The sequence below is a fragment of the Coffea eugenioides genome, chromosome 11, assembly GCF_003713205.1.
Source record: "Coffea eugenioides isolate CCC68of chromosome 11, Ceug_1.0, whole genome shotgun sequence".
In the NCBI taxonomy this organism is placed as follows: Eukaryota; Viridiplantae; Streptophyta; class Magnoliopsida; order Gentianales; family Rubiaceae; genus Coffea; species Coffea eugenioides.
This window is the reverse complement of record NC_040045.1, coordinates 52,911,155-52,928,075: the sequence shown is the minus strand read 5'-3', so window position 1 is coordinate 52,928,075 and position 16,921 is coordinate 52,911,155. Positions and strand designations below refer to the sequence as shown.

Here is a 16,921-nt window from a genome sequence, read left to right as displayed (position 1 = left end):
GATCCCCTATATTGATGCCTTGCTCAAAGGAAAAAGTGATTTTAATGCTTTAATAGAAAAGTGTGTATTGGTAAGGGAGAAAAAGTGATTTTACGTCTCGTGCTGCACTTCACTTGGGACTATGATGATTGCTCTTCAAACTTTTCGGAAATGTTGCATGACTCTATTCATTCATTCCATCTTTAATTGTTCATATCCAATCGAGACTTCTGGAAAATTCTCTGCTGCATGCTGGCATGATAATTGCCATTTACTCAGAAGTAGGTGGGTGCCCCAATTAAAGAGTCAGTCCATGAATTGTCATCTTTTAGGGGGACGCGGGGCTGGAGCGGTTGTCAGAACAACCGCTCCGGAAGGTTTAACACCATTTGTACATGGTGTAACATCATCTGTACAAGGTGTAACAATAGAACAACAGCGAGTAACAATAGAACAATATTTTGGTGGGTCCCACACGGCGTGAAAATCGAGTTACAAGACGTGATCTGAGCCGCACAAATTTTTGAGGCCTCATCCAGGCCGTAAACTGCTTGGGACGGTTACCGTCCAGGCCCCTCGTCCCTTTTAGGGAAGCATCCTGGGATTTTTAATTCTATTCCGGTCAATTATTCCGACCTTAGTTCCGTTAAACACCGTGGATATCCAATAATGTTTGCCCGGAAAAAAGAAAAAAGAATAAGGGGGTCACCCATTTCTGGGTTCTTTTACGTCCGCCTTTGTGGGGCAGCTGCAATATACAAGACTTGGAATGGTCTTTATCTTAAATTTCCTCCTACATCCATTGCCCTACCGATACCATTCCGATTAAAATTTCAGGATATTATGCTGCGAGGAAAAAGAATGGTTCAATAAAGGCCTCATCCAATGACATGTCCTGGCTCCTTATCCCATTTGGGCATTTACCCATGGGTATTAAGCCAATGGAAAGGCGGATGTAAACAATCCAGGTGCAATCCTTCAATTTGAAATATAATAATAATATATAGGGATGGCAATGGGGCGGGGTTGGGGCGGGAGACCCCTCCCCCATCCTCCGCCCCATCCCCCGCCTCCCACTCCCCCCGCCCCGACCCGCTTCCCCCGTGGGGACACCCGCGGGGTTAATAAAATTATCCTCGCGGGGTTAATAAAATTTTATTATAATAAAATTTTAATAAATAATCAAGTACTAAAATATCAATACATCATCAAGTTATTATTCATTGTAATTTTACAATTGAAACTCATAAAAACAATCAAATAAAAGTTATTTGAATACAATCCAACATGATGAAATAAATACAACTAAAATAGTCAAGTTTTCACTTTTGATACAAATACAATCACTAATTCATTATTGTATTTGTGCTTTTTTTTTGAAAAAAAAGTGTTATTCTATTAAGTGTAATTAGAAATTTAGTATAAATGTATTAGTAAATTTAGTATAACTAATTAATAAATTCTATTAGTAAACATGTCTAATTATTCATATAATTGATAATATCAATTATATTACATACACTAATATACATTATATAATACATCTAACTAATAATATCATTATCATAAGTTTATAACTAATTAAATTACATATTTTATATATATATATATATATATTTTTGTGGGTGGCGGAGCGGGGCCCCGCCCCGTTTCTAAACGGGGGAAAAAATTCCCCCCCCCCCCCCCCCCCCGTCCCGAGAGCTGCCATTCCTAATAATATAGAGCACTGAAACAATAATGAGAGCGGTGAGAGGGTCTTTGCTAAATTCTGTCATTACTCGTTTGAGAGTGCGCAATTCTGCAACGAGAACCATGACAGGTATTGACCGTGCAGAAATATCAAAAGCGACATCCTTGACGTTCTGGTCAGCCAAGGACAACACAACACACAACCATCCTCGACTGAACAATTAACTCCAGAGAAAATACTGCACATGGCTTCCTGAACAACTTACTCATGGTGTTTAAAATAAAAAAACTGATCATGGTCAACTCCACAGAATGGCATATACTCCAAACGTGTAGTAGAAAGCTGCAAGGTCTTTCAGAGATTACATCGCCTACCAACTCAACATTTTGTAAAGCAACTATTAAGCATCAAGAAAGTAGATGTCAAGTTTTCTTTCAGAGTGATAACCAGTTACCGGAGGATCCCATTCCATCAGCAGCAATATGCTGAAGAAGTTGCACTCAAGTTACATGATCATCAGAATCCATACCCGTCCTAGTCCTACTCCGGTACCTGCGACCTGGTTTCTGTGAGTTTTTACAAACCACAGTTTCAAACCCATCTTCCTCCATAGCACAGACTTCATTGTCCTGGGCATAGGCATCACCAGCTGCAATGCCAACAGCAATGGGTTTGTCCTTTGAAACTTCAACCTGGTTTTGCTTAACCCCATTCTCCTTCACCATCGACAAGTCATGCTCCTTCTTTTTTGGAGTAAAGGTCAACGGATGTTGAAAAGTGAGAGATGCCTCGTCGGGGTGCGTTTCTGCAGGGTTCACCTGATTCAGAAACTCCATGTAGGCCTTCCGATTGGATTCTTCATCTGTATCATAGGATGAAGCGAGATCATAGCGTGTATACCTTGTGGGGTTCCTTAAATAGTCCGGAATATAGTTAGAAACTCGAGGCACACTAGACGCATCCTCCAGCAAAGCAGATTCTCCACTGGAGGAGGATTTCAGGGGGGCACTAGATTCAACATCTGATGCTTTAGCTTCTACCACTAAAGATTGATTGCCAGGCAAATCAAGTGCTTCTTCTGAGGAGGAAATTTCTTCTGGCGAACAAGTACCGAGAGCCGAATCATTGGGTCCTAAATTAGGCTGCTGCTGCTCATGGAAGCGGACACGTTTCGGTGACTTCTTGTGGATGGGGTTTTCCCTCTTCCTCAGAATTGGTTTCGGAGTGACAAGATCCTCCACTTTTTGTTGACCCTGTCTATTCGTTAGAGACGACATGCACATCTCAGAAAGTTTGGAGGTATCAAAATCTCCAGCAGCTTCTGCATCTTCCCTGAGCCTGAGTTTAGCAGCCATGTGATTTGCACGGGGGTCTCTGGGAGCATCCTTAAATGAGCTGGGAAGTTCATTGTGGGCATTTACTTCGATTCCATAGTCGACAACATCGCCCATGCATAGGATATCACCAGCTTTTTCCCTGTCTACAGCCACTTTGTCATATTCATCTTCCTCATCCTGTAAGAATAGATACACTAGGCAGGTTATAAACAGTAAAACTGGTTGGTGACCCCTGGGAATAAAATTGTTCCTTTGTTGCAAATGCAAATAATAGCGAGATAGTAGTATTAACAAAAGATAGACAACCATGGAGAAAGACAAGTAGTAAATGACGAGAAGCAACAGCCCCAATCAGAGTCAACAAGCCTACCATCTCCTTCTTCTTGTGGCAATGTTGTAGGGAGTCAGTGTTCAGTTTTGTTTCTCTCTTTGGTTGCTGTTGTTGTAGTTGTAGTAGTAGTTGTTGTTTTTTTAATTATTTTTTTAAACGTTTCCAGCCAGGTGATAAGCAAGAATGAGAGCTGAGCGCAGGGTATCAATGAAGAACACTGCCAGAGTAGTGCTATTATTATTATTATTTTTTGGGGGGTTTAATTCCGCATGATAATATACACACACACATACATAGCTACCTACATCCCAAAAAGAAAGAAAGGAAGAGGAGAATTGGGGGGTGGGATACCTCAAAGTCAAGAGTGCAGTCGAGGCCAATGGAGGATCGAATATCCCAATCTTGTCCGTCCTCGTGATCTTGGTGGCCTTTGCCCGCCGGATTGTCCTCCTCCTGCTCCTCGTTATTCCTGATGTGGTCCTGGTGGTCGTAGTTACCGCGGTCGGGATAGAGGTGCTGTCGGTGAGGTGGAGGAAGAGATAGGGCGGCAGTGGAAGGCGAGAAGGAGGAGGAGGAGGAGAGGAGAGGGTGGTGAAGGTTGGAAGGCGGGGAAGGGGAACGAGGAGGGCAGTCGGGGGAGTCTCTCTTCCATTCCTTTCTCTCAATCTCTTGGTCGGAGAGGCTCCAAAGAGAAGTCAAAGACGACGACGACGGCGGCGTATGGTTACTATTGCGATTATTGGAAGGAGAAGAAGAGACGAGCGACCCAAAAACCCTGTCCACCCGAACCCGGAAACTGTCTTCCATCGTCTTCCTCACCCGAAGTCCAGGAGAACACCTCCCCTCCCTACTAGGACTAATATTGAATATATAAATAATACCTTAGCAGTAGAGCAGTAGCAAGCAAATTGATTATTGTGAAAAAGAGCAGATAGCTACACGGCAGTCAGTAGTGTATATACATCTGATGATGGCGGTGGTTCCAGTTGATATGAGACCCGATCCGACGACTGATGATGATGGAAATGTATGATCCAGCATCGTCCGCTGCACTGTTCATGTATCAATAGGCCAAACGGCCCAGTCTCCCCCCCCCCATCCATCAGTTCACTTGCTCATTATTTAAACAGCCCAAACGGCCCAATCCCACTAACATTTGCCCTCAAAAACCCAGCCCACGCCCCCCCTCACGCTCCAACTACTCTGCTCCTCGGGGGCCCATTTTGGAGGAGTCTGCTACTACTCCATCATTTCATTTCTGCTTCTTCTTAATCATCACTAGTGCTAAGTCCGTGGTGTATTTCTTTCTTTCTTCTTCTTCCTCTTGGGTGAAGGCGTGAAGCCTCTCCCTCTCCCTCTCCTCTAAGGCAGGCCGGTGCCCTACAATCTTGTATTGGCGGTAGACGACTGCTACTACTAGTTAAATTAATTAATTAGCTGATGAAGAAGAACATCATCATCAACAAGAACAACTTCTTCATCTTCTCGTTGTTTGAATGCGGCTGCTTCTCTATGGCTACGATCACCACCACCATCATCATCATCATCTGCCTGCTTCCGGCGACTCAGGCCAAGTACATGTTCTACAACACTACCATGGCCATCGACCCTCACAAAATCAACGTCCACTTAGTTCCCCACTCTCACGACGACGTCGGTTGGTTGAAGACCATTGATCAGTACTATGCCGGTGCTAACAATTCCATTCGGGTCCGCCTCTCCTCCTCTCCCATCTCCCCTCTCCCCTCTCCCCTCTCCCTACTCCCTTTTTTTTTTTTTTTTTTAATAAAAAAACTACTACTACTACTGCTACTATCATCTTAGCTTGTTGTTCTCTTCCCATTTCCCCAAAATTCTGCGCCCCCCACCCTCCTCACCCCTTCATTTTCTTTCTCTTCTATGACTCCTCTCTCTCTCCCCTATTACGGTTACTCTCATTCTTAACTGCTGGTGGACTTGGTATGCGGGAGGAGGATAGCTACCCCTTATTTTACCGCCGACTAATTAATCAACCCCACCCACTATGTGCAGGGAGCTTGTGTGCAAAACGTCTTGGATTCTGTCATCTCAGCCCTTCTCGATGACCCCAATCGGAGGTTCATTTATGTCGAAATGGCATGTTCCTTCGCATATTTTACAACGCACTGAATTTCATTTTCAGCTAGGACGGACTACTCCTTTTCTTTTCTTATTTTATTTGTCTGTTTTTAAGGTTTGTTCTAACCCAGGACAATGCTCTCAGGCATTCTTCCAGCGCTGGTGGAGGCAGCAGAGTGACACTCTCAAGGCCGAAGTCAGGGACCTTGTCAATTCTGGTCGCCTTGAATTTATGTATTTACTAACTTATCTTTCACCGTGTCCTTTGAACTCTCCCTCGCATCAATTTTTCAGTCCACACAATTCATTTGGCTCGTCAATCTTTCTTTCTGGTTGGTTAGAAATGGGGGCATGTGCATGCATGATGAGGCAACTCCGCATTACATTGACATGATTGATCAGACAACTCTGGGACATCGTTTTATAAAACACGAATTCAATCAGAAACCAAGAGTTGGTTGGCAGATTGATCCTTTTGGGCATTCTGCTGTTCAGGCTTATCTGCTCGGTGCTGAGGTGCAATAAGATACTATCTTGACTTTCCTATTCTACTAAATTCTTGTGCCTCCTGGTCTATATTTGTACAGTGAAAGATTGTCTTCCAACTGCACCACCTATCAACATTCTGATTCACGTCGCTACTGATCTTATTGCAGCTGGGATTTGACTCCCTATTTTTTGCACGTATTGATTACCAAGATAGGGCTAAGCGCAAGACTGACAAGTCACTGGAGGTTGTTTGGCAGGGATCTCAGTCACTTGGCTCTTCGTCACAGGTCTTTGACTTGGAAACTCCTGGAACTCAACCTGCCTTCTTTGCTTTCCATGTTGTCTGACTCTTGGCATGTGCTAGCTACTACTGGATGCATGGCGTGGGATACTGAACTTCTAACCATGTTTCAGTCAGAAATATAATAAAAATCTTCAACTTAGATGTGTCAACAATCAGACTAATCTTCTAACCCTGTAAATCAGATATTCACTGGGATATTCCCCGTGCACTATAGTCCTCCTGATGGTTTCACGTTTGAAGTAAATGACGTGTCCGCTCCAATTCAGGTTTTTCATTTCTGCAATATCTTTTTCAAAATGTTGCATTTGATATTGCATGGTGGCCTTAGATCCATGGACCTGGATGCAGGATGATCTCACCCTTTTTGACTACAATGTTAAAGAGCGAGTCGATGATTTTGTCATAGCTGCTCTGGCACAGGTATAATTTGCTGATTGCACCATATGCTCTCAAGTTTTGTTTGTGGTTTTGTTGGATATTCAATGTGCTGCTCTAGGTAGCCTCCTCAATCTCAATACGTGCATTATACTTTTGGTGGCATAGCCCTTGATAGATTTTTCCTTGCCATTTGGTAGAAAAATTCTTTATGAAAAAGGGGATTAGAGTGCCTTGCATGGAATAATGTGTAAAAATTTTGAAATTTGGAAGTTCTTGAGAGCATTTTCAGAAATCCTCAGCTCGTGAAAAAGTTTTGAATTAGTATGTGCTCATTGTCATTTGTTTGTAGCTTCATTTGTTTGTAGCTTCATCATTCTTTTGTCCTTTTCCAGGCAAATGTGACCAGAACAAACCATATAATGTGGACTATGGGGGAAGACTTTCGGTATCAATATGCGCTTTCATGGTTCAGGCAGATGGATAAATTTATTCATTATGTGAACATGGTACACATTTTCTACTAGAGTTGACCAATGAAGCAGATACAAGCTTATTTATGCATATTTTCCCCCTTATAGCATCTAGTTTTACTTTTATTAACATATTGAAACCTCTTGAGAAATACTTAGGATGGGCGTGTAAATGCTCTGTATTCTACACCATCCATTTATACAGAAGCAAAACATACTGCCAATGAGAAATGGCCGCTCAAAACTGGTGACTTCTTCCCGTGAGTAATATATATTGAATGCACGGGATATAGTGAGCTTTCTCTTCAATCACTTTTCCAGATTTTTTAACAAATATGTGATCTAGGTATGCTGATCGGGAAAATGCATATTGGACTGGTTACTTTACCAGTAGGCCAGCCTTGAAAGGTTATGTCAGAATGATGAGTGGTTATCTTTTGGTAGGCTCTTTGTCCCCCATTACCTGATCTGAAAAGTGTGATGAAGTCATTTTTATGCTTGTGGCGTGTTGCACTTATTGAAATGTAATATTTTCCTCGGAACCATATTAGGCAGCCAGACAATTGGAATTTTTTAAAGGCCGGAGTAATTTGGGACCAAACACAGATGCACTGGCTGATGCTCTTGCAATTGCGCAACACCATGATGCCATCACTGGAACGGAAAGAGAGCACGTGGCTGCTGATTATGCGATGAGACTTTCAATTGGCTATACAGAGGTGCTCATCGATCAGATCAAATATTTATGCGCAATGGATAGTCATCTCACTCTCATTTTTTGGTCCTATCAGCTCTCTGGCCTCTTACTTGTTTTATTGCAGCTATAGAACTAAATCAGATTTAGCGCTTTTTGTTGTAGGTAGGAATTTGTACATCCTATGTCTTAGCTGTTCTGAATATTGACTTTTGCAGGCTGAGAAAGTGGTGGCAGCTTCTCTGGCGTTTTTAGCAGAGTCAAAATTAAGCACTAGACACAACAATCCAGTCACCAAATTTGAGCAGGCAATACCTATATACATATCACACTTATGTAGATCCTAGAATTCTTCAGCTTATTCGCTTGCTACTTGTGGAAAAGGAGTTATGTGATTCTAGTTTTCCATACATCCTGACTTTGGTAGACAGCATTAATTTTTTTTATGGATATTTCTAGATCATTTTCATATAATAAACAAGTAGGCATCTGCACCCCTCGACAGTGATAAACAACTATTATGCTATAAAATGTTTACCATCTAAAGATGCTTATCTGATGAATTATCACTATGAGTGCTCAAATTCGATTAGACGAGTTTCTGTAAACCTTTTACTACACAAGTCGTCGTAAAAAAATAGACAATGCGAGACATTATAATTGCTTAAGTGTTGTCATTTACGTGGAGTGTGATGAACCATGATAGTTACTCCAACAATCAATTCTTGTTCTGTTGGCTGTTGCATTTATAATGTTTCTGTCTGTTCATAACTGCCCTCTCTCTTTCTGTTTGTACATGATTAAAGATATGGCCTGATCCTTATTTATGTCTGTTTTTAGTGCCCTCTACTCAATATCAGTTACTGTCCTCCTACGGAAGCCAATTTATTAAACGGGAAAAGTTTGGTATGTATATACCATTCCTTTGTTCTTTCCTGTTCATTCTTTTGTCACCTTGATGTGTGGGTTCTGTCTGTTGTCCTTATTTTTTGTTTTTTTTATTGTCACCTTTGTTAGGTTGTGGTTGCCTATAATCCTATAGGATGGAAAAGAGTTGAAATCATTCGAATTCCTGTAAGTGTTTCCCTCAACTTTTTTGTTGTTTTTTCAATGTTTGTTGAAAAGTCTCTGCTTTTGTGGTGGAGAATTTGCGATTAGCCAGTAGATGTGATCTAGCTTTCACCTTTGGAATGGATTCTTCTAATGACATGGGTTGTTAAGCGATACTCAGCACCAGTAACTAATGAACTGAAAAAATGTAAATGTCTTGTGTTCGTAGCTTTTTCTTTTGGGAAATTTGCCAAATTAGTCCCTAACATTTTTCAAAAAAACTTTTTTAGTCCCTAATATTTAAAATCAGCCATAATTGTCCCTAACATTTAAATTATGATCCATTTTGGTCCTAATGATTGTATTTGCTCATTTCTTTGACTAGAAATAGCACGCCTCTTTCACGTGGACATATTTTCAAGGGTAAAACCAGAAAACATACTTCATTTTGAAACTTTGGTAATTTTGGCTCTCAAAACCAAAAAGAAAAGTAATAACTATAAAAACTCAAACTTTACATGTTCGTACTCTTCCCCTTGGTATGCATCTCCCGAATTCTCAAAAACAACCCAGGCAAATCGATTTTCATAGGGTAAATTTTCATAAAAGGAAACAGTTTTAGCCCTTTATGTGCCATAAGTAGAAAAAGAATTACAGAAAATGCAGAATCAAACCTGAATGGAAGGCCCCAAAAACTTCTCCTACCTAAATGACTTCCCTACTCCTTAGTAACAATAGCAGAAAACTGGAGAAGTCTAATAAAATTCGCCTCGGCACAAGTTTCAAAAAAATCCCAGTTGAAGGGATTTAGAAGAAGAAGAAGAAAACCGGAAAAGAGGAAGAGACAAACAAAAAACAGCCAAAACCCACTAAAACCCTTTAAACTATTCCTCCATTACCCTCACTTTCTGTTGTACCACTAATACTACTAGCTATTGTTGCTACAAATATATAAAGCTGGAAAGGAGAGAGAAAAAGAAAGAAAGAGAGATAGAGAGAAAGAGTGAAGTGAATTGAAGAGGAAATAGCAGAGTGGAACTCAAGGCTAAAAAGGCAGGGTGAGGGTGAGAGAGAGTAATGGGGTCCCGTGTACTTTTGCTTTCAACTGGAAATGAAGTGTTTTTCCAGTTTTGCCCTTGAAAATATGCCCATGTGAGAGAGGCGTGCTATTTTTAGTTGGAGAAATGAGCAAATACAAGCATTAGGACCAAAATGGATCATAATTTAAATGTTAGGGACAATTCTGGTTGATTTTAAATGTTAGGGACTAAAAAAGTTTTTTTTGTAATGTTAGGGACCAATTTGGCAAATTTCCCTGTTCTTTTTGATTAAATTGTTTGGGGGAATGCTTGGCAAATATACCATGTTTTAAACTTGGGCTAATGTGTGATTTTTTGTGTTTTAACATGTTTTAAATTGTCAAATTATCATTGGGAAACTGAATGTTACTTGCATCAATTATTGACTTTTTCTCAAATGCCATTATGTTGCACACAATTTGATCTGAGTTTCATATTTTTTCAAGGGGATTATGTTAAAAGGATGGTACAGGTAGGTATGCTGATGTTGAGGTCTACCTGCATAAAGGACTGAGATTAGAAAATTTTTCCAAACTTCCCCTAAATCCTGTGAGGTTTGTAAATTGCGCACCAACCTTACCCAGAAAAGCATTGTAGGTACCAGGTACTGATTTCTATTTAAGAAAAATGTGTGCACAAACTTGAGGAAGTGCTCGCACACCCATTTGGGTTGGTTCCTTCTGCTTCGCCTTCAGGGACAGAAAGAATGCCCACAGCTCCAACTTTGATGAGCTGAAAATCCAATTACCACCAGAAAAGTTTTATCATATTCATTGCAGTTAATTTCAACAATAAAAAAAAAATAGAGGTAAGACACTTAGTCTAAAAGGAAGAAGTAGAAAGGAAATTATGCAGAATCCTAAGAAAATTATTCAGCCATTGATCCAGTAGTAAGGAAATGGTTTGTGCTGGTAAAACATATGTAAAGTAAGTAGTAAAAATGATGATATACTATATCACAATATAGTACAATCATGAAGCAGGAAACCTTGTTGAATCATGAAGTATATTGTAGTGCATTATCTAAGACTTGTAAGCTGCATGCAATAAACTATGCAAAGTTATTGAAAAAGATGTGAGAAAACATATCTTCTTGAAGTACAATCTATGTATGAGAAACAAACTAGGAATATTCAGTTTAAGTTTTGGGGTGAAGTCTTTACTTCAAAACCTATCGGGTAACCCCTAGTGGCAGTATATTTGAACTTGAGACCTGTCCCAAGGCCCTTTTGTGGTCCATAAGAGAGGATATCCTAAGAGCATAGACAGTGGCGAACACCCTAATGGAAAATGCCCTTTTCAAGTTTCTGGATATAAAAATGGTGAACATTTTGGAATTTGCAGGTTTCTTCCCAGGGGTTAATCGTTCAGGATTCTGATGGAAGAGAGATTGAGTCTCAGCTAATTCCTATTTCCAGTGCCTCTTTGTCAACCAGAAACTATCATCTAAAGGGAAATTTGGGTGGATCTGCTACTGACTCGGATAAATATTGGCTCGCCTTCTCAGCATCTGTACCACCCCTTGGTTTCAGTACTTACATAGTCTCAAGCTCAAGAAAAACAGGTCAACTTATCACAACGTGTCTCACGTTGTTGTGGTTCTATATAAGAATGTAGAACCTGAATTGGTTACTATGAAAACAGATTTGTTTTTGTTGATGTTCTTGGTTTTCTCTAATTTTTATTCCCTTTCTAAATTTTTGGGAGCAGGTTCTAGGTCTGTCATCTCCAAATGGTCTCTGTCAGAAAGAGATAGTAATAATACGATTGAAGTTGGTCAAGGAAATTTGAAACTGCTTTACACTGCAGATGAAGGAAAGCTTACCAGTTACATTAATAGCAGGAATCAGGTATGCATGTTTTTTTCCCAGATTTTTCATCTTATAATGTTTTCTTTTGGTTTCTCCCAAATTAATAGTAGCATCTACTGCCATCCACTCTCTTTTTTCCTTTATCCAATGTTAGTGTTTTGTCATTTAACTTGGAAACAGTAGTGTGATCATTGACAAAGACAATGGTTACAATCAACCTAACAAGGTTTCTTGAATCTGCTTAAAATAGGGACATCTGAAAAGCTTATGGAATGAGGTTCCAGGAAAAGATAATTCTGATATCGATTGTTGTTTGTTTCATTATAAAGGTCACAGCATTTGCTGGACAATCATATGGCTATTATTCTGGTTATAATGGTACTGACAGAGTTAATCAGGTATTTTCATCTTTTTAATGAATTCCCTATTCTTTGCATTTTTTTGTACGTCTTCTTTTTATTTAAGCATGCAACAACGTTCGTTAATTTACTGAATTGAATTCTTTATTTGGTTTTTAACTTACGGATTCTCCTTATTTTGGAAGGCATCTGGGGCATATATCTTCCGTCCAAATGGTACATTCCCTGTAAAATCTGATAGCCAGGTATTCTGTTCTTTATGGCTTTTCAGCTTTAGTATTTAGCTTGTAGTCATGTGCAATGCAGATTATGGGAAACAATTGATTTTGATCCGTCCTCCTCAATTAGGTTCCCTTGACAGTTGTGCGGGGTCCGTTATTGGATGAAATACATCAACAGCTGAGTTCATGGCTACATCAGGTGGCCTACATTTGGAAAATACGTAACAGCTTATACAATTGCTATCCTAGTTTCAATTGCAACGAGCTATCGTCGAACCTAGTTTTGTGTGCTTTCAGAAGCTGAAACTATTCTAAATAGAACTAGTTAGATTAACTTAGTCCTAACTTTTGAAGTCATGTTAATGTGTCTAATGTGAATATGAGTGCAATTAGTACCAATGTACATGATAGAATGGAGAAAAATGCTAGAAAGATCTGTGAATACCAAATGGATGATATGCAGAACAAGTTCTGGGTAGGCGCAAATTTCAATTGTTGGCACCATATACTGAGAAAGGTCATGTTTGATGTACTTAGCGGATAATGGCACAATAAGAGATGCTACCACAGTGAAAGCAGAATATGAAATCACTACATTTCTCTCTCTTAGGGTGCACGCCTAACTGAAGAGAGTTTTGTGATCCACCAATCAGATTTACAAATTCTACTTGCTAGCCTGAACTCAGATTTATTTATTTCTTAGTTTGTCTCTGTTTCTTCTAGCAGCTTCATCCCTTTTAATTAGTTTGATTTCTTTGTGTTCTTTGTAAAAAACTGTTATCTACATCATTGGCAAGTATATTAATTACACTAAAATCATTGTATTATTTCATGTCTTTTGATATTTATAGGAATTATAGAAATTGTACTTTTTTGTATCGCTTGAGTAAGTTATTTTAAAGGTTGTACAATATAATGAGTAAAGATACCAAATCAGATTGGGCATAAATCTTGTTAAGCACTTGGATCGCTTAGCTACCAAAAGTCAATAAAATCCATAACAACAGCAGTTTCCGTTGAGATGTAGTATCTGAGAGATCCGGTTGAAACTTATCGATTGGCTTGCTAATGCAAGGATTTTTAACGTTGACTGATGAAAGTTGAATTTAGACAGGTCACAAGGGTATACAAGGAGAAGGAACACGCTGAAGTTGAGTTTACTGTAAGTTCACCTTTATTATTCTCATAGGCTCTTATGGTCGCTTGATGTTCTAACTTTCACATGTCTATTATCAGATTGGTCCTATACCTGTGGATGATGGTGTTGGTAAGGAAGTAATAGCTAGAATTGCCACCTCCTTGAGGAGCAATAGAACTTTCTATACAGATTCTAATGGGAGAGATTTCATCAAAAGAGTACGTATATGCTTGATCACCAATTTACATAACTATATGAACCTAATTTTAGTTTCTGTTGATATTCACAAGAAGAGAGAAGCCAAGGGTCTTTGTCTGGTAGCGTGCCCTTGTGCATAAATATATATTTTTGGAGCTTGTTAGTTCTTTCCTCCACCTTTTGAACCCCCTATATAAAAGGATAAAGAAGAGTTGCTAACTTGACGTTTCAAGATTTGTTACTATTCTCCTTTTTAGTGCATTTAAGTTTGATGACCTCCAGGTGCGAGACTACAGATCTGATTGGGATTTGCAAGTACACCAACCAATAGCTGGAAACTACTATCCTGTATGTCATTATTGTTGCTATCCTGACTGAATCTTTGATTTGTTATTGTTGCTCTATGATTAAAATATAACTTGCAAGATTTACCATCCTATGCATCATGAATGCGTGTTGTGCCTGTTGATTAATGTGCTTATACATTTTTCCTCTTTCTTTATCATTAGATAAATTTGGGTATATATTTGGAGGATGAAGATATGGAACTTTCAGTTCTGGTGGACCGAGCAGTTGGTGCAACAAGTCTGGTGGATGGTCAAATAGAAGTTATGCTTCACAGGTCTGGTTTGCCAGAGTTATGGTTGTTAGTTAGTTAATTATACCTCTGAAAACGAACATTTATTCTATTTTAATTGCTTTTTAATCAATCATATATGGTTTGTGATGCACATTATTGCATCTTGCTCCATAGGAGGTTGCTTAATGATGATGCTAGAGGTGTTGGTGAGGCACTGAATGAAGAAGTTTGTGTTCACAACACTTGCAAAGGTTTGATGGTAGGGATATTCTCCATTTTAATCAACCATAACAATTATAAAGAAAGAAATGTGTTTATTATCTGCTAAGTACAGTTGGGCTTTACTGTTGTACATCATTGGCTGACAAATCTCAATAACTTGATAATCTCTATCAGCAACCAAATTCCCTTAAATTTTTTTTTCTCGTCTTCATTGTTAGTTGGGTCACCTGTTCCCCCTTCATGCAGATTCAAGGGAAATTCTATCTCAGAATTGATCCCCGGGGAGAGGGGGCAAAGTGGCGTCGTGCGTTTGGCCAGGAGATTTATTCTCCACTGCTCCTAGCATTTGCTGAACAGGTAGGTGCATTTAAAGTTGCTTTTATCAAATGATCACCAAATCTAGGTGATTTAACTTTTTCTTCTGCAGGATGGGAACAACTGGATGGGGACTCACGTAGCTGCATTTTCTGCTATTGATCCTGCCTATAGCTTACCCGAGAATATTGCAATTATTACGCTTCAGGCACGTTTGGCTAGAAGCCTTCTGAACTTTCTTTAGACTCGTGTGTACAAACTTATGCATGAATGTGGATGCAATACTAGTAAGAGCAAGTGAATGTGTGCATGCTTCAATTTGGAATACTTCTTTCTGCTTCAACTTGAAAAAATTTACCCACTTGATATGCTAATTAGAACCTTTCATACATCAGTCCAGCAAATTCAATTTTTTTGCTGTTCAATTGCAGGAACTGGAGAATGGCAAAGTACTACTACGGTTGGCTCACCTATATGAGGTATTTGACTTTTGACTTGCTTCCGTCGTCTTTAAGCTATTAGAAAAGCTGCATTTTGCTGTTGTTTTGTGATTGAATACTGGCTTAAGAAAACTGTAATAACTTGTATACACCCTTTAAGGACATGTTCCAGTGTGTTTGAACTACAATGATTTAATAATAGTAATAATTAGAGAGGGAGAGGGGAAGAGAGAGAGAGAGAGAGAGGTGGAAAAATAATGGCAATGATATCAAGTGCTTTTCTTTTCAGACTAGTGCTTGTCGTCCTGTTTTTATTACCACCTTTGCATTAGCTGTGGATGTTTTCAGTGTCAAATGTCAGACTCGTTGGCTGTACATTTGGTGCCCAATATCTAGTGATTATACTGTTGAGGCTAATTTGTTTTTCTTCTTCTCCATGTCGGGTGTATTTGATGCATGGAAAGACTGGTGAAGACAGAGACTACTCGGTCATGGAAAAAGTGGAACTGAAGAAGCTTTTCCCGGGAAAGAAGGCAATAGAAATGCTACTTTTTTTTTACATTTATCTATCTAGTTATGAGCATGGTTTTTTTTTTTTTCCCGGGTGGGTGTCACAAAGCAATCAAATTGATGGTGTCGATATGTTTTGCAGATTAGCAAGGTGACAGAGATGAATTTGTCTGCTAATCAAGAAAGAAGTGAGATGGAGAAGAAGAGACTAGAGTGGCGAGTAGAAGGGGCTTCTGAAGAACGCAGGGGTTTAAGAGGAGGAGCCTTTGATCCTACAAGACTGGAGGTGGAACTGGCTCCATCGGAGATTCGCACATTTGAAGTTGAATTTGATTATATTAGAATGTTTGGCTCTTGAATCTCCGAGAGGGAGAGAAGGGGTGGTGGGTATGGGTCTTTTATTCCCAGCAGTGCGTCTTGGTAGATCTGTTTTCTATGTCGGACCAGACCATGTGTGTGTGCCAGTTTGTTTTTTCGTTGTGTTGGTTGGTGTAAAGGAAAGGAAGAAAAACAATAATGGCTGGACGCATATGCCTGTATCAGTGGAAAGAGATTTGATTAACTGTAGTATAGTAGACGATTGGAATTTGGATGGCATGGAGTGTGTGGCTAACACTAACAGAAGAGGAAGTTGAAGACGATTTAATTTGTTTCTGCTAGCTTCTCCCTTTTTTTTGTTAATACACTTAAAAAAGGCCGAATTGATCTCTCCTCTGACGAATCAAATCATCTTTGACAAAAGCCGTCACATCGACTCAGGCGGCTGACGGAGGAGACCCGGGGGTCGGTGAATCGTTGCTGATTGACTAGTCTCGTCGTTGTAACCACTGCGCCCAGTGGCCATCAGGGAGGGGCTTAAGTCCCTCCTTGGGTTGTAAGTGAGTTCAAATCTCACCTGCAGCGAAAAAAATCTAAGAGTTGTGTCAGAGTATTCTCTTGATCTAGTTGGGTCTGTATACCTACTAGTTTTCTATCACAGCTTTCTTAGGCTCCCCCTCCCCTTTAGATTAGAGGATAGAATAGGTTATACAAATGTATTTTTGTTGACAAAAAAAAAAAGAAAAGACTAGTCTCGTCGTTGCATTTGCATTTACGTAGATAATAAAAAAGAGAGAGTCTGACTAGGATTGAGTTACTATTATTATTTACTTACTAATAATACATATTTGACTACTTTTTTTAAAGAGATGAGATAATATGCTCCATCTAATCTGAACAAACACACGCGG

General features: G+C 39.5%; 2 protein-coding genes across 2 annotated transcripts; one reads left to right on the top strand and one right to left on the bottom strand.

Annotated features, from left to right (window-relative positions):
- Positions 1 to 1,918: 1,918 nt before the first annotated feature.
- LOC113753726 lies at positions 1,919 to 4,257 on the bottom strand. Its single transcript, XM_027297956.1, has 2 exons — positions 3,689 to 4,257; positions 1,919 to 3,183 (listed from the first exon to the last, which is right to left on the bottom strand). The coding sequence occupies exons 1-2, from the start codon at positions 4,142 to 4,144 to the stop codon at positions 2,170 to 2,172; spliced, it is 1,470 nt and encodes a 489-aa protein (XP_027153757.1). The 5' UTR covers positions 4,145 to 4,257; the 3' UTR covers positions 1,919 to 2,169.
- A 406-nt stretch (positions 4,258 to 4,663) lies between these two features.
- LOC113753567 (alpha-mannosidase At3g26720) lies at positions 4,664 to 16,751 on the top strand. Its single transcript, XM_027297753.1, has 29 exons — positions 4,664 to 5,047; positions 5,369 to 5,452; positions 5,580 to 5,668; positions 5,776 to 5,950; positions 6,091 to 6,210; positions 6,410 to 6,493; positions 6,576 to 6,647; positions 6,998 to 7,111; positions 7,235 to 7,335; positions 7,422 to 7,515; positions 7,627 to 7,794; positions 7,988 to 8,077; positions 8,610 to 8,675; positions 8,787 to 8,843; positions 11,243 to 11,462; positions 11,609 to 11,748; positions 12,039 to 12,107; positions 12,254 to 12,313; positions 12,417 to 12,488; positions 13,404 to 13,451; positions 13,526 to 13,645; positions 13,908 to 13,973; positions 14,135 to 14,247; positions 14,380 to 14,464; positions 14,674 to 14,784; positions 14,855 to 14,950; positions 15,174 to 15,221; positions 15,647 to 15,715; positions 15,835 to 16,751. Exons 1-29 carry the CDS (start codon positions 4,778 to 4,780, stop codon positions 16,048 to 16,050), a joined length of 3,117 nt encoding a protein of 1,038 aa, XP_027153554.1. The 5' UTR covers positions 4,664 to 4,777; the 3' UTR covers positions 16,051 to 16,751.
- The last annotated feature ends 170 nt before the right edge of the window (positions 16,752 to 16,921 follow it).